General features: G+C 41.9%; 1 protein-coding gene across 1 annotated transcript; it reads right to left on the reverse strand.

Annotated features, from left to right (window-relative positions):
• Positions 1-308: 308 nt before the first annotated feature.
• SULT4A1 (sulfotransferase family 4A member 1) lies at positions 309-26,536 on the reverse strand. Its single transcript, XM_054631560.2, has 7 exons — positions 26,170-26,536; positions 10,157-10,287; positions 8,681-8,761; positions 8,450-8,576; positions 6,811-6,905; positions 5,266-5,404; positions 309-1,968 (listed from the first exon to the last, which is right to left on the reverse strand). Exons 1-7 carry the CDS (start codon positions 26,336-26,338, stop codon positions 1,856-1,858), a joined length of 855 nt encoding a protein of 284 aa, XP_054487535.1. The 5' UTR covers positions 26,339-26,536; the 3' UTR covers positions 309-1,855.
• Positions 26,537-27,067: the final 531 nt, after the last annotated feature.

Here is a 27,067-nt window from a genome sequence, read left to right on the forward strand (position 1 = left end):
ACATTCCTGGCTTTTGGGCATCAGCTGCAGCAAAGGAAAGCAGCTCTGAGAACCAGAGCAGGATTCCCTGGTGCCTTCAGAAATGTTAGGTTGTATTGTTCATACATCCTCGGGATTAAGTGATTTAAGTAGTTTTGTGCTAATGAAATTTTCTTCTGACTCTAATCTGCAGAAACTGTGGGGGAATTTTGTCTTTCTCTGTAGCAAGAGGAAATTCTCCTTCTCCCATGTTCCTGCAGTTTGTTGTAGTTTGTCTGCAAAGACCACCTGGCCTGAGTGGGAGGTCTAGAAAATGAGCAGCCACAATGCACAGAACACATCTTTTATTCAGTAAGCAAGCAAGCACAGAAGTATAATGTGTAGTGCTTAATATTCATACAGTACTAAAAATATAAAAATAGAAATAAAATTTCACTGAAAGCATTTTCACTCACAAATATACAAGGAAAAGTGCTGTCAAGCCACATCATGCTACACCACTTGCCAGTGCTGAACTGACAGTTTCCCAACAGAACTGAAACACTAAAAACTAGTCCTTCCTCATAGTTTTTGGTGAGCCTGAACATTTGACTAGCAAAAAATGGGCCTCCTGCAGCTGAGAACCTAAAAAGCATAGATTTCATTACATAATAGAACAATAAAATAATTTGGGAGAGTACTGTAATGATAGTAGCCTCCTTCAGGCTGTTTGTGTAGAGACCAAAAAAAGATAAGAGAAATAAACTTGAATCCTGATTATAATCCAGATCAGTCATGGCTAACAATTCCTGGAACCTATTGTGCATGGATATTTGTGCAATACTCCCACCTGCTGGCATATCCATCAACTCTCTTCTCGGATGCTGCAGTTCCCTTTGCCTGCTTTACACTGGCACAGATCTTCCCCTTAGGTCTGGTGGAGTCCAGGAGAACAACCCATAAGCAGTGCTAAGTGCCCTCAACATTTAGTGGAACTGGAGCTTTTTCATCACCTTAACTTTTGGGGCTGCCCTTAAAGGGAGAAATTCACACAGCAAAGTGACATGGGTTGGAGACTGATTTTTCGGGCAAGTCCCTGCACCAGATTCCTGGCTTTTAAGCCCCATTTTGAGGGAGTGACCTAGAGCTGAGGGCTTAAGAATCTTCTATCTGCTGTCCCTGGGCATGGATCTGAACTGCCTCCATCAGCTGCCTCCACAGCTCTGAGCTGTGTCCATAAAGGCATGTATGGGATTTGGGGTCAGGCTGACAATCACAGCTGTAAACCAGAACAAGCCCTGTCTCCCAGAGTGTGCCAGTGCACAGAACCTGCTCAAATCACACAGATAAGGGTGTGCAGGACCTAATGTGAACCCCACTTGGATTAGTTCCTATTCTGGAATGGGATTTATTTATACTTGGCTATACCTGCTATAAAAATAAATGTGACAATTAACCCCTGAGATCATTCTAGCATACTGTTTTGGCCTGTTACTTGTTTCCCTCAGAAATAAATTTTTATTTGGTTTACGGATGTTCATTTCGGTTCTAGTGACAAGCTTTTATAAAACACATTAAATAATCAATGTGGGGCTGAAAAGGTGTACATTCTAGTTGCATATATGATACATACCTTATACGTATATAATACATTCCATAACAGCTGAATGTTCTAGTATTGTCTGAGAAGTTCTTGCATGTGGACAAAGGACTTAAATACTAGAAGATAAACAGCTGTTCAGGATCAAAGATAATTGCATCTGATATGGTTTACTTAGATTGTTTTTCTTTCTTTAAATCTTATTACACATAATAGCTACAGTAGTTTGTCCAGCAGGTAATAAATGAATGCATAAAGCACTTCTAGCTATATCTGGATATCATATGCATGCATTTTTTATAAATAAAAATCGAATGTGAGGTCACATTTTCCCATCTTCTGTTTATAAACTAGATCAAATTTCTCATTCATTGAAACAGTGAAGATGTCTTTCCATAGCCCAACTCGTCCTGAAACACAGAGAAAGAATACAGGTCAGAGAGTGGACGTAACAGGACACCAAATACCTACAATCTAATTGTGCTGGGCACCAAGTATCAGCTGTGAGATTCTGATCAGTCTGGGCTTTCTCTGAAAGCTTAATGAGACCTAAAGCTGTTCATTGTCTCACCCAGTTACTCTGGCACTACACTTGCAAAGCCTTCAAATAAAACACATCTTCAGCTGTACCAGCCCAGTGTCACACAGGAAGAATTCATATTTCTCTGAGACATTACTCTGGCCTTAATCAGAAATGAACAGAGATTTTGGGTTGGGTGCTCACTTAAATGTGGATTTCTTCTTTCAGTGCAAGCTATGGCTGTTTAATAATTCCAACAGCTAAGAACACATTTCAAAATCACCATGCCTCTGGCACCTACTGCTTAGAGAACTATCCAAAAGGTACAGAGAATGTGGGGTATAAAACTGACTACTGGAGTATAATATTTTCATTGCTAATTTCTATTATTTTGTGTCTAGAGATAAGTCCAACAGATGAATTTCCATTTCTCAACATGGAGATATTTGTTTGCTAAATACAAATTTCCATCTATGAAAGAGAACAAGTGCCATGTACTCAAGTTGAGCCACTGACTAATTTTTAACAGGAGCAATAGGAAGCTTTTGGGAGATGCAATATGGACACTGAGCACCTTCCTCATATGAATTAACCTATGGAACCCAACCAATGACATAACATAACCTGGTGACCCTGCTGAACCTACCAGCCAAAGGCAGGAGCCCCCTTAACAACTGTTTCAATGCAGCCCAAGATATATTTAACTCAAAGTCAGCCAGGGTTACTTGTGGTTGAATAAGCCTCATGGAATAACCAGACTGAGAGCCCAATTCTCTTCTCATTTATGTTGGAGATAAAGACAAAATCCAGACTTGTTCAACTGGAATAAATGAAAGGAAAATTGGGACTGTGCTACCAGAGTTTCATCATAACAGCAAGAACAAAGCTACATGCAGGGAACTTAATTATGCATTTGATGCATAAGAAGAATACCCATTTAATTCAATTACCATTGCTTTTATGCAGAAACTATATAATTGAGACCAAAGACAAAACTGTCTGAAACATCTACATATTACTTATTAATCTGATGGTATAGCATGTGTGGCAAGGGCCATTTTATGAAAGCAGGGCTTTTGTAAAAATCCTGAAGGTATGAAAGGGTCCTGATTTCTTTTTGGGATCCAAAGACCAGAATAATCTGACACTGAAAATGCCATTTATTGTTTTCAACAATTTTCTCACATACTTTTAAGAGAATAAATTAAGAAAACACAATCATAAATATCTGATACTAACTTAAATCTTGCTCTGGCAACTATAACAGCACAAAGTACAGCATGAAACACAAAACCCTGTATTTCCCATTCAATAATGATAATAAAGTATTTTATTCCTTTGCTTGGTAAAAAAAAAAATCCTTTAATTTCTGAGTCTCCCTAAAAACATGTACGGACAAATGACAAGTTCTACAAATGACATACATACACAGTGGATTGTTTTTAATAATTCTTTTCTTTTTTTACCGTATCAATTGATAGCTTGTCAAAAAGTCACCCACCTGGTTTATGATTTGAATCATGCAACTGCGTAAATTATGATGTGATAAGAGTCAAATACAAGTAACATATCTAATCATTGTTCTGCTTTCACAGCAGTTCAGGGTTATCTTCAGAGTAAAGATCAATGTGCTAAAAGAAAAAAAATATGAAGAACTAAAATAAAGCAAAATAATAAAGTAAATGTAACTAATGACAAATTAAAATATTTGAAACAAATTACAATCAGCTGTCATGTCATTGCCACCATTCTTTGTCACAGAAACGAACAGAGAAGGAACAAAGCACTGCTAATGAAGCTACATTCTGGAGTAACAAAATATTGTAAAAGCCAAAGACAGCAAAGAAAAGAAATTCAAAATAAGGATATTTATACTAAAAAGCACACAGCAAACAAATGACAAAGTATCACATTAAGTGCTGCAGCTCCCTTCCTTCTCTATTACAACATGAGGGCCTTTTTCTGAAACATACGTAGACAGTAGAAATAAGAGGGTACATGTGGGCCAACAAGTAGAACACAACCCTGCTGTTTGTAAAGCCTTGCATTCACATGAGCACCTTATCCAAGGACTTGGGGATGTCCCAACCAAATGTGTGATAACTGAATAAATAACCAGCTAACACAGAATCAGTAGTCAAGAGGAACCGGTAGTATTTGGCATTTTCATCAGAGATTTGAAAATAATTATAAAAATTGCAGCTGGTATAATTTGCCGATCACATGAAGGATGGCTGAAAGTGGTAGTATGGAAAGGGCTCCTATACACAAAAGAAGATCAAAGTATTCCTGTCATAACCCCTGAGTAAGGGACAATAACCTGCAAATTGCTTCCTCTGAGAAACTTTGTGGTGACGATAAACATGTGCTTCATGTGTGATGCTGTATCATAAAGTGCTGCTATGGGTGGAAAACAAGGGAAAGGTCCAAATAGAACTGGATTAAATTAGTGTATGAAGTGATTTTAGGTTAGGGTAAGGCATATGTAGGGGTAACATAGGAACTGACCATCTTGACTTGGTTGCCTCGTTTTTAAAAGTGATGTAGAGCAGCCCACAGAAAATAATCTGAGGGAGCCTAAATTCACTCTTATGTTTTTCAAAGGCAACTGAAAGGACTTGATTTCTTATCAAAGGATAGATGTATCAACAGATCACATGGCACCTGCAGGTTCTTAGAGAAAGAATCGCACCAGAATAAACATCTGGAAGACAAACACATTTTAAACAGCTGAGTTAAGAAATTAAAATAAAAAGCTTATAAGGGACGCTGTGGTTCCTTGTAATTTTATGCCTTCCAAATAAGAAATATCTGCTATTCTTGAAAATCCTGATCTAATTAAACCCTAGGGCTCAGGCCAGGATGAACTGTGTAAGATGGTGTGGGCTTTGGCATGCCAGAGGTCAGAAGGAGCAGAGCAGAGTTCTCAGCACAAGGAGCTGAATCCATCAAAGTGAGACAAACTCTCTGATGGAGTGGTTTGACATTACCCTGTTCATCTTGGATTCTTCCATCCTTTCCAGTCACTTCTACCTAACCTGATTTCTAAACAACCCAGCCCCCCAATTGCACCAACAATCAGCTCCCTCCCATCCTTTACATGGCAATATTTTGCCAACATCTAACACACCCTGGGGATTACTTGCAACTTCTCCAAGAAGAGTTTTGCTGTGGGTTTTAAACATACCCCTGCCAACAGGAAGAGCCTCTGCATTACAGCACTGATCAATGAGTTGATGGCAGTGTTCCACCATGGATTCCAACTGTGCTTTGTCATAAGAAACTCCTAAGAACCTCACCAGCTGCTCAACCATTGTCGCTAGGTCCTGCAAGAGACCATTTAAAACCTGGGTTACTTCACAATAATTAAAATCACATTTTTAATGAGTTTTAATATTGCAAAGTAAGTTATATCCTGGTGAGTGTGAAAAATAGAAGTGTAGAAGTTGCACAAACACCACTGCATTGAAGTTTTGCCACCTTCCAATTTGCTGAAAAGAAACACATTCTGAACAATTAGAGTAAGACAGGCTGGCCGAAAGCATGGCCATGTAACCTTCAGATGTTGGAACAGCGAACAACTGAAAAGTAATTGTGATGCTTCCCACTTCAGGGAACACCCCACCCTGATCCCTCTGGAATACCAGTGCATTTCAGAGGATTTAAAAGTTACTTTGATTTTCACCTTAGTCAAATAACTGACTAAAAATGTTAGGAGAGCCCTTCTTCCTTTGTCAGCTTCTGGGACTGCATTCATGTAGATGGGAAGGATCTGGGGAGGTGGCCTCTGAGAATAACCATTAATTTACATCTCCAGAATTCCAGGGTTCCTCAGTATGAGTTGCAAGGACAAAATAGTAATATTTATCAGGAAGCAGAAGCATGCTGTGATGCCACCATCTGGTGAGCACAGTTAGGAATCCATTAATTATTCAAAACCATGGAATTGAAATGATTTTGACTAAACTTTATTTACTCTGATTGTATTACACCTTCTTTTAGAATCCTACTCCATCAGAAGGCTCAGTAAAGCTGGAATTATAATTTACCCAGCTTTATTGAGTCTTGTCCTGATTTCTTCTTCTTACAGGTTTAGAAACAGGAGCTGGGTTTTTCCTATGTTTGCATTAGTTGTCCAGTCAAATAAACATTCTGAAGTATTTTCATTAGCTGTCAAAAAGTTGTTACTGCAACACGAAATACATAGTATTTCCACTGGATTTCTGATTTGAGTGGATTTATTAGCCAGCATACTGTAAGGACTCAATAATTCTATCTACCTTATGCTACATGATCATACCCTCATTGTTTTCAGATTTGTTTTACAGAAATCAGTAAAAACAACCAAATAATTCCAATAAATGCCAAATACAGAGGACAAAATAATGATTATATATTTTTCCCTCATTGATATGGCACATAGAGCAAGACATTTATTTTAAAAGAATGCCCAGGGCTGAGTGTAGCAAGTACTGAACAGTTTCACATCACTGCCTGCCCTGCAAGTAGTTCAGTGCCTATACATACAGGCAGACTCCCCAGTAAATTAATATGGATATGAAAATGTCTAAAGTCCATAGAAGCTACTGAATTTTTAAAGCCAGTGCTTTAAAAATGGTATCAGGCATTAGGGAGCCTAAATATGGACATAAGAATGTAATTTTGTGCTTTATGTATTAAAAACTAGGATACTAAATGTGATAAAAACACCATTTTGCTACATCTAACCTACCTTATGCATATCTTCATACTTGAGAAAAAGTACATTGGCATCCATGTGGTGTTCCCAAAACTCTTGCACATGCTCAAACCAGGAACCATACCCTACTGCAAAAACATTATGATTGGCATGAGGAAAATGAACACTTTGGTTATTAAGCTGTTTTCAGAAAGGAAAAATAAAAAAAAAGAAATAACTGGAGTGGTTCATAGTCCCAGGAGACCATCATCTCATTTTGACCCATGTAATGGGGGACCTAACCCTCCCCCCAAAGCTTTACTCATTTGTTTTCCAGTTCTCTGATTAAGTCCACATTTGCACTGATTTCAGTCAATTTATGTGTCTCTACCAGAGGTTCAGCCACTGGTACTTGGTATTATTTACAACCTCAAGAATCTCTTTTGTTGCCAGTATTACAAGACAACCCCTCGAGAAATGCATTCTACATTTTTCTCTGCTACCAGTGACTAAATTTCCTGTGCATTACAAACCTCCCATTTGTACAGTTATGGCCATGGAACATGCTGCGATGTTTTATTGGCTCTGGGAGGTCGTGATAAAGTCAGATGGCTGCTACAAGATAAAGAGACAAATAACTCTTGGGATACTTACAGAGAAAAGAGTACCCAACCTTTCTATCTTAGAAGACCTTCTAATGTGTCTTTTTTATGTCTCTGGTCTTGAAGTTCCTGATCACGGGCTACAGGCAAACATTGCATTCCCAGGGAATGTAAATGGAAAACTGAAGGTGGGCTGGAGTGGGAGGAGAGCATTAATCCTGCTCAAGCTTGCAGCATAAGGAGCAGCAAAGGGGTTTTTAGGCCTGTTAAATAACCTCCCATTGGTAGGCTTTCCTTTTTTCTTCCCTTTGGTATTACACAGCTCCTTCAGCATCAACTCCCCTAAATTCCATGTTTGCTGCTCTGGATCTACAGGAGATCCTGCTCTCAGAGCTCAAGGTACCTGGTGAATTCTCAGTGTCACATTAAGGTATCAGAGGAGATATTGCAGAGAAATAAAAGGCAGCAGGATTATTTTCTCTTCCTTAGCTAGAGTGCGGCAGTCCCTTGGTTATTATTCTCCTCACAGAGCTGCATTTTTCAGGCAGCAGCAGCCTGCAGCTGCCTTCTCATGGGGTCTCACTCGAGCTCATTGGTGCAGGCGGAGATAAGGCCCACGCAAACTAGAGAATTTTGTGTTAACTTCCAATGTATGAACCTTGAATTTTTGGCTGAAATTTAAATATTAAAGGAATTACCAGGAAAATAACCCCAAACCTGAGGACCAGAAACACTTGTGAGAAGTAGCTGATAGTGAGGCATAACTGAAATCAAATGATGCTGGGAGTATTCACCCCTTTTTAGGAGGTTCCTGGCAGCCTGAAAACTGAATTTCAGAAGAGTACACCAGAGTTTTGCTCTGGTTTGGGTGCCAAAGTGCTGAACCCAGGGGGTCAAATACTGTAAGGCAAATATTTACAAAAAGCACGGCTCATAGTTTGCATGGACAAATCTCAATCCCTGCAGCGCTATCCATAGCAACCTCCTTGCTGTATATGCAAAACAAATGCACCTTTATCCAGTTCACTTCTGTACTTGCAGAAGGAACGCAGAGATGAAAATAAATGTGTGCAGAGAGAACAGCTCCTTACACTTGTCATTCATAAACCTTCTGCAGAACTCCTGAAACGTTCCTCTGTAGCTCATGGTCCTTAGGGAGCGGTGGAACTGGTAATAAGACACCACCAGGTCTTTGGGATTTCGAGCCATGTATATTACCTGTGATGGGGGGAAAATCATCTTGTTGAAAGCTTTTTCCTCATCCCAAAGCACTGACACAACTGCTGCTAGCAGAGTCAAAACAAACATGAGCTCATTTTCACCTTTGAGTTGCCATTGTGGAGGTCCGAAGGCAAAAACCGATAGGGCAGGTGGCTTTTGATGAGGCGAGGGGACGTCAGCTCCTAAAATAAAGCAGAGAGAATTGTTTCCCATTGACCACTGCTTCAGGGAACATCCTGAGCTGGCCTGAGCTGGCACACTTGAGGCCCTCTACTACAGTGACTTCCATTCACAAATTCACTTCCTAAAATTAACAGGAGTTAGGGACTCAAAATCAGGTCAGGGAATTACATCTGGTTGTTAAATATCAAAAGGTTAGATAATGTGTTAGGGGTTTTGTCATATTGGGGTTTTATCCCTTTTGTTTCAAAGCATGTCCATTTGCAGGACCTTCTCAGAAAGAGAATATAACTGCTGAAGATTCTCAATATCAAACTCACTTTATTTCCAGTGATGCCTCCACTAAAAATCCTTGAAAAAATACTAGAAGTTCTGAAAACATGACCCCTGACTTCTTCCAAATTTTACCCTTGCATTTTATTTTATCCTCAGAATTAGACCCAAATCTGAATGTGTGAACATCTTTCAAACAATATTTTTTTCTGTAATTTGATACAAAATTGTCTCATGACAGAAATCATGCTCTGCTATAAAAAATGGAATAAATCCATATTGAATCAAGCTGCTAGCACATGGCATAGATAAGAATGTGTAATCTCAAACTAAACCTCTTACTATTGCCACCACTGTTTTGCAGCAGGGTAGCACTGAAGTCTTGCTGGATTAGGCATCACAGATGAATAGGAAGAGCAATCTCTGACCTCTAAATACTCTCAGCCTAAAGTAGGCGGAAGCATGCCGTTGTCATTGACCACAAGCAGCTTAATTCTATCCCTGCCAGCCTCAGCTTGCTCAGTCCAAGCAGCACTGCAGCTGTTACCAGGATGGCCCTGTAGAGTTATCCTAATAATTCCAAGACATGCCTCTGTCAGAAGTGGCTGCAGCAAGGACAAGATCACACTTATGTGCCATACATCAAGGGATTCTTAATACTGCATGGAATTTCATGCAGGATATTCCAGACCCCTCAAGCTACACCCTACAGTGTCTGTAGACAGCCAGGATCTGTGGATTTAAAGACTGAGATGTGTAAAGTCAGAGCAATGGGAATACAGATGCATGGATAGCTGCATTTTTAGTTTTTCTTTTACAAATTCAGGGAAGGAATCAAAGTAAATTTGCCTCATTTGGCCAGCTCCCGTTTACATAAGCAGGAGAGGCCTGGAACTTTGATTCCCACTGCCAAGATATTTAGGACATGGAGACACATTTAAAGTATTAAACAGAGCACAATCAAGCTTAATAAAAGCAATTTAAAATGACCTCTTAGCACTTTGAATCATTGCAACATTCTAAAAAAGTCCAGTGACGAGAAGGACACAGGATGAAATGAAGTGAAAAACATGGAACTGAGGAAAAACCCAAATGCTGAAGACTTTCTTTGCAATAAATTGTACCTTGATGATGTCCAGACCGGGCTGAGGATACTCTAGGACTGGAAGCTGCTCATCTATATTCATTAGTCCAATCTCATCTGGATCAGCTCCCTGACTCACTAGATACACCACTTCCTGCAGCAAGCCTGTGCCTGCACAAACCAAACAATGAGAGAGAACAGATTGTATTACAGTTCTTATCTAAACACAGCCATATGAAGGGAAACTAAACAGAGAAATAATGGCAACTTTTGTCCTCAACAGTCTGCTGTGAGCTAAGTCTATTACTACAGTTTTATTGTAGTATGTCAGCTCTCTTGGTTTTTTAAATACATGTAGATCTTCCATGCAAAAGACCTGAGATTTTTTTTCTTCAGTAACAATTTAAATACACTTCTGTTTCCAAATCACTTAAGCTGTGAATTGCAAAGCATTTAACAAAAGGTTTTACCTCAGTAAATGTTACTTTGGCAAAACACTACTATTTCCATTTTAAGAACTAAAAATGAGGTGAACAGAGGTCATCCAAGTTCACAAAATGCATTAGTGGCTGTGCTGAGAGACCTTTATTCTAAATTGAAGGCAAGGCCCCTGTTATGCAATGATTTGAGAGTCTATTTATGCCTCCAGGTTATGGAGTGGATAAAGCCCCAAATACACCCATACATCAGTCACAAGCTTGAGAAACCTCAATTATGCATCTCTCCCCACTCTGAGGACATTTACAAAGCACCCATTAGATATCATGGCCAGTGACTGCACTTTGGAAAATTAATAGGTGCTTCAGTTAGGGCTTTGGACAGGGAAACTATTCAAAATGACTTTACCTTCAGGCAGGTAGGGAACCCTCAAAACAGAGATATTTGACAGAGGGTTATGAAGAGAAAGGCTCTTGGTGAGATGGAGGAACAGAATGGGGAGAGACCACAATGAGCCAAGGGAGAGACCCCACAGTTCAGATGAAAAGATCCCAAGAGTGTGGGACACCCTGGAAACTGCAAAAGACAGACCCATTATTTAACCCATTATTAATTATTTACTGTGAGCAGTAAGGGAAATGAGACCAGGATTTGTCCACTCTCTTGTGTTGCCTAAAGGAACAAGTAATGGTTCCAGAACTGGTTACAAAGTCCAAGCCTGCTCCTCCATCCCAGCCTGTGGAATGGTGAGCTGTAAACTCTGAGATCAATGACCATTTGAAAATAATTTGTGCGTTGCAAGTCACTTTTAACAGTCACTAGTTAATTCATGTTAACTAACAAGACTGTACACACAAACAGGCACCTTTGTGTATGTATGTTATACCAATCCTGTATGTTGTTCCAATAAAAAAAAAACTAAAAACCAAAAAACCACCACCAAAATATAAGATCTAAAACACTACTGCATCATTATTCTGTTTATTTTTTAATCTGAGACAGAAACAGTTAAGTGAGGCCAATGGTTGGAGTGAACACAGCCTGGATACAATGCGAAAGAACACACCTCCAAGAATTGTCTTGGATAGCAAGCACTTCAAGATTCCACTGTTCCCTTACTGATTGATGGGTAAATTAAAAAGGACTGGGACATGAAAAAAAAAAAAAAAGACACTTTTATATTATCATCACCCACAGAGACAGTTGTCACACACTTAATACACACTTGCCCCCAAGGCCGTTCACTCTGCATTTTTAAGTTCAAGCATATATTTTATGCATTCAAATCAACATTCATACAGTACTTTAGTATCAGTCCTTGTGACTCTGAATGACCACAACCCTTGTTCTCATTAAATATTTATTCTGACCAGAAACACCCTGGTTCTCCATAATTTATTTCAGTATTTCCTATTCCACCTGCAAAGAGAAATGCTATCACAGCAGCCCTATTTTCATGAAATGAAAAGAATTAACTCCGTGGGGATACACAATAAACTATTTTTTCATTGCTCAGCTGCTCTCTAGGCAGAAAGCTGCCATGTCTATTGTGCCTCTGAATACAGAAAGGCTGCAGGGTTGAGGCAGAACCACACTGAACCTTCGGGAGGGCAGCACCAGCTCTCCACAAAGTCGACCAGAAAAGTTAAAAGTCAGGACAGGGAGCACAGCCCCCATGGGGAGCACCCCTTTACCTGGTTATGCCCAGAGACCTGTGACTGTGCACCAGACTTGGCTTGATTGCTGTCAAATCCATGGAGAACTGCAGAGGTGGGAAATTACGTATTTCCCATCCAAAGTGGGGGTTTTGGAAGCTCAAAAGTCTCCATCTAAAAGTGTTCCCACCAAAACCGGTGACACGCTGAAAGAGACATGCTGGGACTATCCAGTAGGCTGGAATTTCTCCTCCCTACACCTGCAGCAGGATCACTCATCTCGGTTTCCCTCAGCCGTGATCTCTGTGCTAGTTTTCTCTTTTGTTAGTCACTGTATTTTTTCCCTGATTTTTTTTAGCCTGATTTTTTCCCACATTAGCACTCAAGTTACTATGCTTCAGAATTTCAGGGTCTCAATGCAAATGAAAACTAGGGAATTAACTTTTGAGGGAACAGTGATTTTTTTTTAACTTGTCACCCTTAATCAATTATTATTTACTACACACACAAATTCCAAAAGCTCCAGGTAAAAAATTTATCATTGACCTGGTTTCCTGTTTAAAAGAACAAATTAAAATATCACATGCCTAATTTTTTAAAAAGAAAAAAAATCTAAAAACTTTTATATGTATAATTAGATAGATATGACCTCTTCACATCTCTGCTAGGACTAAAACCCACTCAAATTAAATGTATCAGAGCTAAATGTTCTTTTGGTTTAGGAAGGATGACTTAACCTAGCAACAGGCAGTCCAAATTCCAGACCTGGCTGCTAGGGCAACATCTTCAACCCTGGGAACACCAGCTGGCTGAAAAGCCAAATAAGGTGGGATACTGTACCTATCCAAAAAATGAAGAGCACAAGCCTAGACCTGGGGTAGCAGAATTTATTAAAATGCCATAGTGTGATGGGATCTGAGCCTTCTGCTGCATCCCCACCTGTATGTAACACATACAGAAATTTGCCATTTGACTCAGCTGACTTAGTGATCTCTATGGAGTTTTGCAAGAACCATCATTTTTAGGGATGGAAAGTAGAGTAAATTTCTGAAACTGAGATTATCAAAGGAGATTATGTGAATAATGCCAGCAATCCCAGTCTATCACAAAACATGGCCCTATTTGAATGTCACAGAGCCTTTCTAACAAAAAGGAAAATTATGATACCTGTTGGACAGAAGAAAAAGGTGAGGCAAGTGAAAAGAAAAGAGAAGAAAAGAAAAGAGAAGAAAAGAAAGAGAAGAGAAGAAAGAGAAGAAAAGAGAGAAGAAAAGAAAAGAAAAGAAAAGAAAAGAAAAGAAAAGAAAAGAAAAGAAAAGAAAAGAAAAGAAAAGAAAAGAAAAGAAAAGAAAAGAAAAGAAAAGAAAAGAAAAGAAAAGAAAAGAAAAGAAAAGAAAAGAAAAGGAGAAAAATGTGCCTTTACATTTCTGGCCCTGCCAAGGCAATGGATGTTGTGCATCTCCAGTATCTTCACTGCTTCCTCCCTGTGCTGTTGAACACCTGCACATGTACATGCACACCTCACTTGGGATGGTACAGAAGGATAAACACAGTAGGATAATCATTGAAAAACAGGATTAACTGCCAGCCTTTGGACATGAGAAACCGAATGCCACATTAATAAGTTCCCAGCAATTCTACCCTTTCTTTTTCCATCTGCAACATTTCATTCAGGAGGAAGACTGCTCACCCTGCTACCTCTAAGGTCATATTGCCAAAACAGACATGGAATTCATGAACACTTATCCAATTACAGCTAAAATGGAGGCAGTTTGCATCTGAGGAACTTCAGTGCAAAGTACCTGAGAAATGCTCTTCCTGACAAGCTCCTCTGCTATGTCAATAAAACGCCTCAGGAGAACAGAGTGTTCCAGTTTATCACACAATATCTGGAAAGAGAGGGGGTGGGAAACAGCTGTGAGAAGCTACTACCTGCCAGAATCTGCAGGTGTCTTTAGGAGACCTTTTAAAATTATCTGTGAGCCAGTATTTCTATACCCTGCATAACAGGAGTCTGCTGGTGGGGATGCACTGTGCTTTCCTGGGCTACTTAATGATGCACAGGAACCAGGACTCATTACAAATCCCACCACACCCCAGCAATCCCTGTGACTGGGAACTCTTCCTTTGTGCCCTTTCCATGGCCAGTGCCTCAGCAGCAAGAGCTAAGTCAGACCAGGGCCACTCTGCTCCTCAGGAGCTGCTGCAGCAGCAGCCAGGCAGCGCAGGGAGACAGACACGACTCGAAAACACCACAGCTACTCCTCCTGCCTTCTGTGTGTTAGATGTCTTCAATGTCAAATTTAGTCACTGTGGAAGGGAGAAATGTTCTCTAGCGCAGATGTTCTCTGGCTTCTCTCAACTCTTTCTGGCCACTGGCACTCCTATGAAGTCACCAGATATCATAGATGTGTTCAAAGTGAAGTGGCAGATATAAAACCATAAGATTTCCAGTGAAATTTCACTTCTCTAGGTGATTTTTAAGGCAGTTTCTTTCAGTTTCTCCTCTCTTATCAGCTAAGACAGGACAAAGCTGCAGCCTAAGGATGCAAAGGCCTTGGTATATTCCCTTTATTCATTCCTTGTATGGAACCACATGGAAAATTAAAATAAAGAAATACTAATGCTAGTAATCTTACAACCCCAATTATCTGTACTTTGTTTGATCTGCCAGAGCTTGACCAAATTTTGGCTAATCCAGTGCAGCAGATCCATTATGACTCATAACTTTTTTATAGCATTGGTAGATGCAAGTGCTCATTAAAAGTGAGGGCTGCCAAAGCTGCCAGACTGGTCTGCAAGTGCTGTACAGCAGAGCCTCACACTGTTGTTCTAATTGCCTGCAAGCTCATTCCTCCTTGGCCAGTTGCAGTGTAAATCTTCAGGTCAGTATGACAGATTCATCCTCACCCTACAATACTGGAGAGAAAATTAGATTTTCCATTAGAAGAAAAAAAAAAACATTTCCAAAACATTAAAGTATCTCCTCTTGAGCTCTATATGCTGAAGTTCTCCTACAAATTCGAATTCCACCTGGCTTACGAATAGAGGTTTTCATTAATGACTAGCATTTTAAAAATAAAAATAATGTATATACCTTGATACCATATTTTCCAATTCTTCTGTTTTCCTAAATGAGACTGGGGATTCAGAATAAAGACTGAAATTGTGATGTTATATTGCCACACTATTTCTTTTGACTGACCAATTAAATATTTATCAGAGGGCCGAATTTTGAGAAAGGACTGATTACTCATCCTTTAAAACTAATGTCCCTCTTATATGGCCTAAATGTTGCACAGTCAATAGGTAACTGTCAAGGGAGTCTGTGGGACACAACAAGCCTGAATTCAGACCTTCTGAAAGGGGACAATTTAGGTAAGACTGGATTTAAAAGAAGTGCTAAATACACAACCTCCAGCAACATTCAGTAAGCACAGTATTAGATTTTTAGACTTCATAATCCATTTATTTTTCTTTTTGCAGCTACCAGCTTTTGAACCAAAATCAACGGGCTAAATTCTGCAGACATGGGTCCATTAATTCTGAGTTGTGTTTTGAATATGTTTTGCCAGAGGCTATAAACAGCACACTATGAAACCCCATTCTATTTAGGAGGAAAACCTACTTTCTGTTTGCTAAAAATGCTGTCACCAAACTGTTTACACACACATATTATCCACAGAATTATTGCTATTATGTCCAATACAGTATCCTAAAGCACTGCTTTAATGAACTGGTTACAAAGCTGAGCTATTTTTGGCTAATGCATCAGTACTATTTTTTTTAAAGTGGCCTGAGTCGTGATTCTCCCTTACATTAGCACACTAACTACTCAACAGAGGACGGGATGAGAAGTGCACATCAACCACAGAGTGTCTGGGACTTGGCACTGACAGCTAGGGCAGCCTCACTCACACAGCCAGGCAGGCGGCCACTATTGCCCACACTAAACACCAGCCTGGAGCAAAACACCTCCTTTGGAGCATGCTGGGTCCTAAAACTGGAGCAACACTAGTAAATAAAACACACCAGGACCTGTTCTCTGGGAGATCTGTGGAACAGCCAAACCCACACCCATAGAGATCGATTCCCTGAAGAAGAGAGGCTCATCTGGCTCTTGCTGGCAGAGGTCTTTTGCTGAGGAGAGCTGGGGCAAAAAGCATTTATTTTCTATCCTTGTTAATAATCCACAACATCCTGACATGCTCTGCAGCAAGGGCTGAGTAAGTAGCATCCTAACAGCTCTAAGAACTGTGAGTCAGGTCTACAGATCTACTGTTAAAAACATCAACAGGCCAAAAGTTTGCCTTCATTTTGCCTTCTGATTGAAGAGTCCTGATTTGTGTCTTCAAGTTTGTCCCTACATCCATGACTTCATCATATCCAGCTGTCCTGGATTTTGTCACAGGTCCTTCACAGACAGCTGCTACTGGCTGGTTACAGACATCTCTTGGTATCAGATATTCAAAGGGAAAATGGTTTTACTCTTCTATGGAAGCTTTAGCTGGGCTGTCCATATCTGTGGATGCTCACCCTGTCTTGTACCAGGTGTCAACACTAATGGAGTAACTTCACACAAACTGCTCCAATCCACTTAAAATTAGATCTGCCAAATTAGCTGAAGGAGTTTCTACTTTTGGCATCAACTCATGTAGCAAATTTTGTGTGGGACAAATCGGAATGCGTCCACCCAAAATACTCTGCACATTGTTGTTCTACCAGGAATGATGGACAGCAGGCTAAGGGTACTAACAACTCTGCACTAGCACAGGCACCTTTGAAAGCAGATATCCTTGGGTTAATTTTTCTTCCAGTTTCTACTCACCAACCAAACATGCTTCCATGGTAAAGAGAGCACAACATCCGATAGACCAAAAAACATAATATACAACATGCAGTAACATAGAAATAACCAATAAGCCTGCTTGCTCTGACAGAATGACATTTCTCTTCCCCCTTTCCACATCCATTTAAGGCTGACCAGGTCTAAAGCCAACCCAGCACAATAAGTTGTAGCCTGCCCTCTTGTATCTTGTAGTTAGCTCAGTTGTAGCCTGCCCTCTTGTATCCTCTGGCAGTTCCATTCTCCCATCTTTTTAGAACCCATATCAAGAAACATGCCTAAATTGCATAATACATTACCCCAGCAGGAGCTCATAATCTCCAGCTGAAATTCTTCCCACTGTGCCTTTGTTTTCACACACTGTACCAAGGACAACAATGCAGGAAAGAACTTTGCTGTGATGACAAGTCATTGGGTTTTAAAATCACACTCAAAGACTTCATTGCATCGAAAAGAACTGCATAGTTACCCCTAGCTCCATTGATTTCTGGGACACTGTGTTCTCTTCTACAGTCATATTATGGTCTGTGAGTAAATACAGAGCTTCACAGCAAGCTCTGCTGACTGAGATAGGATCAGAAATCAGGGAACAACAGGGCACTTCTATTAGGCACTTGTGTTGAGGTAGATCCCATACCCTTGGCTGTGAACATACTCCTCTCCCCACATAATAATGTCAGATGTCTGTCATTACTCAAAAGGCAATTCTCTGCCTCAGCTTCAACCCCTTCCAGGAAAATTGTTAGGCAAAACCTGCCTACACACAATGTGCATTTGCACATATTAGGTGGTCAAGCTTCAAGAGAGCAGCACAGCAATAATATAATGTGAAACAGCTGCAGGTACAGGTTATACATTAAAAAAAACACAACCTGTCCAGTCAGCTATTGCTTGTCTAAGGTCAAGGAGTAAAGCATTTTGTCCCACACAGAACCTCACTCAAGTTATAGCTGCACTAAGCAAAACCATTCTTCTCAAGGTACCTATGTCCCCCCCCACTAGCTGGACTGCAGTTTTAAGCCAGCAACAACCCTTTCCATTGCTGCTCTTCAGAATCAGAAATGGAAAGAGATCTGTTTGGGAGTATAAAAGGGGATCAGCCAACCGATATACCATGGGGTGGATGCCTAAAGATTTTAGCTTTTTTATACATTTTTCATATATTCATAGCTTTGTGGACTGATAATACATGGTTATATAGCTCCTGGTATTTTTCCTACCCTTTATCTTAGATTTTAGAGTAATAAGGTGATCTTCTAAAACATTCCTGAAAGACTGATTTTCAATAAGGGAACCTTCAAGGACATTTTGTTTTCCAAATGTCAGCCCTGAACCAATTCTAATGGGACAGAACCTGGGGAAAAACTACCAAGCCAACTGCTCTTCTAATTGGACAGTATTTGTTAGATATCATCATTTGTGAAACTTATAAAAATTGTGGAAATCTGATGCAGGGTGTGCCCATAACCATGGGGAACCTGCATTTTTATTTTATCATTTTAATACTGTTACAAGGTTTTTCCCTTTCAGGCAACAGATTTACAGTGCTGCAGCAAAATGGTTGAAGACACTTTTTCTGACAGAAAGCACTGGTGATCCCATATAATCAGTGACATTGATCATTACTAATGTGCATTTCAGCTCTGCATGCAGAGAGCAATCCAGCTTCAGCAATGCCTGTAGCTGTTCTGTGTTACTTTGGCAATCCTGACCAGCAGTAAACAAGCTTTGGACTGCATGGTTAAGCTGTGTTTCTCATGGCCTTGCATCAACAGGTGGCCAAGGGGCCAATGGCACCTGGGCTGTGCCAGCCATGGTGTGGCAGCAGGGCCAGGGCAGTGACTGTCCCCTGGGCTGGCACTGCTGGGGCCACACCTCAGATCCTGGGGCACTTCTGGGAACCTCAGGACAAGAAATGGACATTGAGGGGCTGGAGTGTGTCCAGAGAAGGGAACGGAGCTGGGGAAGGGTCTGGAGCACCAGGAAGGGCTGAGGGAGCTGGGGGGGCTCAGCCTGGAGAAAAGGAGGCTCAGGGGGACCCTTCTGGCTCTGCACAACTCCCTGACAGGAAAAAAATAGATATGGTAGGTGACATCTGTTTGCCCATGAGAACTGTTTACCATTATATATGAAAAATTAGAAGAAACACACCCAGTGGAAAACACAGACAAAAAGATAATATGATTTATCCCTGGTCACAGAATCTGCAGCCACGAAGTCACATTGCATGCCCAGTGTCCCAATGCTTGTATCACTTCTAAAGCAGCATTTTTGAGACAAAACAGGGTCGTTCCTTTCCCTCAGCATGGGGTATTTGAGAGGTTCCGTGTGTACAGTTCATGCCTCCACTGCACCCAACAAAAGGAAAACCTTCATTTAATTAGACTGCCTAATAAGAATTAAAAAATTAAGCACTTTGCTTCCTTTCATTAATATCTTTACTGTGGCAAATGAACATTAACATGAAATGAGAATGACTGGCAGGTGGGTCTGGCTGATCTACATAATTTTATAATTCTTTAGTTTTTGAGGTCATTATCATTTAATACAATCAAAAATTATTTCACATGTTCAGAATACACTTTTTACCCACTTTACACTTTTCTTTTTTTTTTTCCTATGCCTGTTTACAAAAAAAAAGGTTGAATATTGCACTACTTAACAGCAGGGAAGCAATTATGCAGCATTTGCAAAAGACCCAGCAAAACCTATTAAATAACTGGAGAATTCTTCGTCTTCTGAACCATTTGTTCTGCCTCTAGTAACATCTCTTCACTGGTTTGATAAAAGGGTCATGAGAGAAACACTGCTATCTGGATAATAAAAGAAGTTTCCCTTAACCACAGATATTTTTTTTCTGCTTTTATTTCAAGTTTGAGACATAAAAGGACCTATCCAATTCTACTCACATTGAAATCAAGTCAAATGCATCAGTGGCAAACTAGACATTGTCTTCAATTACTTATTTTTTGATAGTTTTATTTATACTTTCTTAACCTAGCAGCATTTAAGAGTGAGTCAATACCTGAAGGTATTTTGAGCTATATATAAATAAAAAGATAGACCCATTTCAGAAGGACTTTCAAAGCACAGGAACCCAGAGGCTCTAACCCCCAAAAATATTAATCTACCAGAGTCACTTTCTGCACCTGAATGGAGTGAGTTTAGGCAGTGGAATATTTACTCTTCTCAGTGGTGGAGGGAACACAATTTCAGTCATCAAGAACATGAAATCAGATTCAAATGTAGATCCTGTCCATCAGTTCCTAAAGAGACAGCTCACAAAGCATATCTCTACACACAATGCAGTTTGCTCTTTCCTTCCTGTTTGAAAAAGAATTCCATTCATTCTAGCCAGCTGGTATGGGAATTGATGCACATTCATCTGTCATTAAAACAGAACAATATCTGAGCTTTATACATTGCTTAAAGAAACCAAATAACTGCAATGTTACTGTCAGAGAGAAAAAGTTACATGCTCTATTCTGGTTTTAAAGGTATCAACTCACTCATCCAGATTCATGCAACTAACAGAGGTTTCTCATCATTCCATGTCACAGAGCATAATATTGCTTCAAAAACCAGAGGTGAAAGAAAAAAAAATCCCAAATGTATTTTGTGTAAAAAATTGATTTTTAAGCCACCCTCATGATTTCTCAAGGCATGCCTCTGGGCCAGCAACATTTGCATTAATTCTCTAAATGAAAATGGTTTAAGCCCAAAGCAACAAAATTCTGCAGAGGCTATAGCACTATAAATCCAGCACTGCAGAATCTGGCTCTTTTGCAACTGCAAAGCTGTTGTTTAAAATAATGCCAACAAAACTGCTGGGAGAAGTTCCATATGAGAACACTTGAAATTAAGGCAAGTCAATTAATTTAACACATGCGGATGGATGCTTGTGTCCCCCGAGGAGCCTTTGCTACAAAGGCCACTCAGACCTGCCATTAGGAGGGAAACCTCTGCAATCCACCGCAGCTGCCACACGTCCCTCTGACAGCTCCCAGCCGAGCCTCCCACAGCTCAGGAACATCCTTGGGCAACCCTTCAGCCTGATTCTCCTCTCAGTTATGACTGTGCAAATCAGGACTGACTGTCAGCAGTGTTTGACCTGTGCCCATCTGGGTATCTGCAGCCACGGGAACTTAGTCAAGCAATAATACTCTGTATATTGAATAATAAGACTGTTACTGTGAAATACAGTAATACCAATCTCACCTGGAAATATAACCTCATTTCCAGGAGATTTTTACAGTCTGTGGAAAATATGAAAAGTAGGATTGAACAAGATAAACAAAGAAAGATTTTGGCATACTTACTTGGTACATTTTCTTTGTAATGTATTTCTTTATTCAAGATTTTGCCAATCTGTTTTATAACATGGTCCCACAGACAGCTAAGGCTCATTGGAAGGGGAAGAAACAAGAGGCCAAAGATAAGAAATTCTTAAACCAACTTCATATCCAAAGAAAAAGCATGTATGTCTACATCTCAAATGGTTCAAGCCTCTCTGCCTTAAGTGCAGCAACTTTTGAGTGCTGAGTCTAATCAAACAATATTTTAGATGTTGATGAGCTGAAGTCTATCACTTTTACTGGGGAATCAGACAAAGAGGAAAACTGCTGATTATATTGTGCCCACTGTATCTCACAGTTTAACAGCTGTCCCTGCCATAGCTGTAATGGTCAATGCATCAAACGACTCTTTCCCTGTAACAGAAGAAAACCTCAGGGCACACAGAGTCCCCGCATGGGAAGAACATAACAAGGACTATGAGATGAGGGAAATGGGCCATGGAAGAATGCAGAGAGACTGTAAGGGAGGGGAAGGACAGAGCTCCTCCATGAGCCAAGGAAGGGACTGGCACATCCTGGTGACCCAGCAAGAGGGAGTGTTGGATTCAGGAGTGCTAGAAATAGGAGAATAAAAGAGATGTGCACACAGTGGGAGAGGCACACAGAACAGGAGAACTGAGAACCTCCCCATGCACACAATGCACTGCCAGAGGCATGACCTGTACACACAGAACCTCTCAAACACATTACAAAATGGACAACTCAAATGGACTTTCCCCAATTCATTTCACGTAACACCAGAGTGAGTGTGAAAGAATTCCAAAGAGGAGAACTCAGTAAATACACACACATGAAAGCTGTCCTTGGAATGACCCACAAAATCACTGCTGGCACTTCATTAAGGCAAAGGTCTAGAGCCATCATATTCCCTAGCAGCCAAAGGGTAGTTACAAAAATCCAGTGTTACAAGGGAAATTGAGAATCTATAGAAAGACACCCCCAGAGAGGTAAGGCCATAGGCAACATTTGCTCTTTTCACCTGTTGTCTGGCACCAAATGCAAGTTCTCATGAACTGGCTGGACTTGAAGCTGATATTTGCTCAATAATTGACATTTTTCCACACAGAACTCCAAAAACTTATTTGGCAAAATAATCACTATGGGAGAGAGTGCTTCATTATTAACGTAAACAGCTCACTTTCTCAAATTACCGGTTTTGCAAAAGGCATGAACTTGTGGGTTTTGACCTGAGAAGACCAAGTACACATCCATTTAGAACACACACAAGATGGTATGAAGGGAGCTGCTGTGCACCACTTCTGAGCAAGGACATGGACAGATCACGTCCAGCCAGGGGGACACTGTAAGATACAATAAAACACTGAGTGAACCTGAACCAAACACTACACTTTAGGGACTGATTTAATTCCACTGAAATCACTGATGTTAGCAAACAGCTAACCTGGCTCTCAGCATGGTGACTGAGGGAATACCATGGAAAAGTTTGCTTCTCCATAAATTCTGTAGCTTAAGCTCACAGATGAGAATTTTAATTTTCAAGTAGGGCACAGGAAATCCACAGGATGAGAGGGTTCAGCTCAAGTTGTGGCAGAGGCACAGTGCTCCCTATAAACAGTGCCTCTGTATCTTATCTGTGGTGTGAGCTCCAGTTATTTCACACTATAGAGAACAGCATTCTGGTTTACATTTCTCCTGCAAATCTGTGTGTCCCACTCAGCCTGCCCACTCTAGACAACAAAGTTATGTGGAAGATGAAACTTTTGACTTCATTTCTTCAGTAGCACACCCGATTTTAAATTATGCATCATGATAAAAAAGGTTTTCTATAATTACAGTATACTCCCATATGCACAAATGTAGACACACATTCATATATCTGAGTCTCTGGGTTTTAGGCATAAAGTTTCTCATAGTCCAGAAGCTCCCAAAAGCTGTTACCATTGATTGGGCACAGGTGTTAAGAATAATTAAAGATATAAGAGATATCATTATTCAGCCATCCCTCAGTGGAAATCACATTAAAGCAGAGTCACTTTCCATTAGGCTTATTACATTACTGCCAGTAAGGCCACTGGTACATTTGATTTTCAACCATTATTGGAACAGCTTCTTCCTGGGTCACTCCCAATTTACCAATAACTGTAACTATTTCCAAGCACCGCCTCCATTTCACATGTTTGGAGCTGCACTATTCCTGCAGTGTACAGTGTCTTCCAAATGGCTTCCAGACCACTCCACCAGTCCCTGGGACAGCTGAAGCAGTCCTGGCCACTTGTGGATTTTCACTGCCAAATAAGCCACCATATGGTCAAGAGCTACTGCTGAAGCCTTCTGCTTGCAGCCACAGGCTCTGGCCTCTCACACATCCAGCAAACAGACTTTTTTGGGTATTTTCCACAGTTTGAGCAGATGGAAAGCTGCTGCTACACTGAACAAAGCTGATTTCCTTAGGAACAAGAAAAAAGTTTTCTGTTGGACCTATTTGACATTGGTGCATTTTTCTTTCTTGAACTATTATTCAAACACAATTTATTCACAGAAACTAGAAAAGTGGTCCCAGCCATGTTCTACCTCTGAATGTTACCAGAACAAGTGGAAGAGAGGCAGCAAGATGAAGTTGGAGTTTAGATAATGGGCTTCTGGATTTAATTCCTGGCTTTGCTGTAGACTTTCTGCATGACCTTGGCTTAATCAGTGGGAACCATCCTAGGGAAGCCCAGTTTCTGCTGCTATGCTTGTCCCTAGCCAGCAGCCCCTCTGAAGCCCTAAATAAGCTGTAAGCCACACAGGAGCAGCTGACAAAACAAACTTCCAAGGGTCTTGTTAGACTTTGGGCTACAAGAAGGTGGAGCTTGAAGATGCTATTATTGTCCAGAGCCTATTCCCTCAACAATGACATCAGATTACTCACCACCCAAGCATTCTCTTTCCTGGCAAATAAAATCCTATTTTGATCTCAAGGCTGCTCCTCCAGCTCATCCACACAATACTGCACTTTCTCCATGTCTCACCCATCTCCTCCTTCTCCCAGTGACTGCCAGTAAATCCTCTTGCAGCATGTCCATTTTCTAAGTGGGCAGCTCCCTGTTACTGGGGCCCCAAAAAATCAAGTATTATGTTGCTATAATCAAATATTATGTTGCTATATGCACAAACCAGCAAATTAAATATGATTATGCAAGCTGGCTTTCCACAGCCAACTGTCTAGCCATCAAAACTAAGCTACTGCCAGCTATTAATGATATTGTGGCTGGCTGAGATTGGCTGAAGATATTTAACAAGATGCCACTATGAAATTGGGGTGCAAATCTAACACAGGAACACTGTAGCCTCAGATTCTCAAAACTGAAATCCTAAACCACAAAGAATTTAACAGAGTTGGTGCTGCATGCAACATATAAATCTTGAAGAAGACAATTTAAAAGAACAATTTGAAAGTTGCTGTCTATTCCTAATCCTAGTATTTTGAGGGCCATCCATCTTCACATTTTCCCTTATCTAATGGATTATCTATAAAGGTCTTGCCAGTTTTTAAGAGCATAGTTAGCAACAAAATATAAAAAAATGTAAAGACAAATGTTTGAAACTGCTTGAGAAATTATAAAAGCATAATAGATGCTACTTTGTAGAAATGTGCATGCTTGAAGCAGCACACCAGGAAATTGAAAAGCATTAGCCATTCACACAACAAACAATGAAGTAAGTGAGAAACCTACAATACTGAAACATCATATTACAAGGGCATTTACAGAGCTGACATCTGTTTTCTCCAGTGGACTTCGGATTTCCTAGAAAGTGATCCTCTCATTGTCAGGAAAAAAGTCACTCGAGAATGCACTCACAAAACAGTTTATCTGATTTTATCAGGTGGGGTACAAAGCTCCCATATTGTCTGTCTCTTTGCAGGCAGCACTACATCCATGATAAATATCTTTAAATATTTTTGCTTGGAAACGGAGAGGATAAAAAAATCAAGAAATACAGCGTTACAAGCAGACACCCAAACGGTGTGCAACAGCCAAAGGAAGCATTTACTGGACAAAACATTCACTTGTACTGTGACCAGGGGGCCTTTCTGGCGATTCACACAGTGCAGGAAGAACGTACTTGGAGCACATGTTCTCCCAGAAGGATCAGGGTAGCCGACTCGGGAGCGCAGCACGGAGGGAAGGCTGTGGAGCAGACAGCGAACCTGTGCACCACGCAGATATTTGCAGTGATGCCATAGCCCTTCCCCGTTCGACATCTTTGCTGAGCGAGATTTCCCTCGCCCGGAGCGGCACCGCCGCACTCCAGCGGTTCGGGACCAGCCCGGCGGGGTCCCGGGGCAGCGCTGGGCCCTGCGAGTACCCACCCCCCGTGAGTCCCCCGTGAGTCCCCACAGGGCCCCGACCCCCCTCCGTGCCCGGGACAGGCTCTCAACTCTGCAGAGCTGCGGGGGCTGCCGGGCGCAGAGCACCACACCTGGCCACAGGGCACCATCCCCGGACACCGGACACCATCCCCGGATCCAGGACACCATCCCCGGATACAGGGTACCATCCTTGGACACAGGGCACTGCATCATCCCCGGCCCCAGGGCTCCATCCCCGGATACAGGGTACCATCCTTGGATACAGGGCACCGTCCCCGGGCACACCCGCAGTGGAGAACAGGCTCAGGCCTCGCTCCCACATCCCGCGGGGGCGGCCGGCGCACCTCCAGCCCCCGCTCCCGGCCCCGGCGGCCCGGCCAGCGGGGAGAGGAGGAGGAGCCGCCCCCACCAGCCGCGGCAGCCCCGGCCCGCCCGCCCGCCTACCTGATTTGGGATAGGTGACGATCCAGACGTCGCTGTCCCTCACCGGGAAATTGGCGATCTCCTCCATCTTCCCGCGGCAGAAGGGCGGCAGCCGCACCCCATTGTACTCGAAGTACTTGCTCTCGAACTCGCAGGGCGTGCTGGGGGTCTCGGCCTCGCTCTCCGCCATCCTCTTCCCTGCGGGCCGCGGGGGAGGCCGAGGGGCGCGGGCCGCGGGCGCTCCGGCGGCAGGGAGGGAGGGAGGGACGGATGGAGGGACGGAGGTGGGGAGGGAGGAAGGGAAGAGGAGGGGAGGGAAGGGGCGGGCGAGCGGCGGGCGCGGCAGCCCCGGCCCCCGGCACAGCCCCGCGCACGGCGGGCGGGGGCTCCGCGCACGGTGATGTCATTGCGGGGCAGCCGCAGCCGCGGTCGGGCTGGCAGGGGAGGGGATGGATGGATGGATGGATGGATGGATGGATGGATGGATGGATGGATGGATGGATGGATGGATGGATGGATGGATGGATGGATGCCGGCCCCGTTTCCACTCAGCCCGCGGCGGTGCGGGCGCTGTGGCAGTGCCAAGGCCTCGGAGGGCAGGTGGGATGCTGGGGAGTGCAGGGGAGAGGGATGAGCCACAGCCGCCAAGTGAACCGGGGGCTCATACCCGCCCTTGCACCGAGATTAGTCATGATCCATGGTGGGGGCAGGTAAGACGGTGACAAAGGGGAGCCCACCTGCTTTTTCAACAACACATTATTTGCTCCTCACACTACTCCCGTTTAAGCCGGCACCTGCTTTCCACACAGGATACTCTTCATCCTGGCTCCCTCATCCCAATCTCTTGGATGCCACCTCTGTGTATCCACGGGGGAAACAGCTTTCATTACAGCCTGGGGCATCTTTCAGATGGGGCTCA

The sequence above is a fragment of the Agelaius phoeniceus genome, chromosome 5 (genome assembly GCF_051311805.1).
Source record: "Agelaius phoeniceus isolate bAgePho1 chromosome 5, bAgePho1.hap1, whole genome shotgun sequence".
In the NCBI taxonomy this organism is placed as follows: domain Eukaryota; kingdom Metazoa; phylum Chordata; class Aves; order Passeriformes; family Icteridae; genus Agelaius; species Agelaius phoeniceus.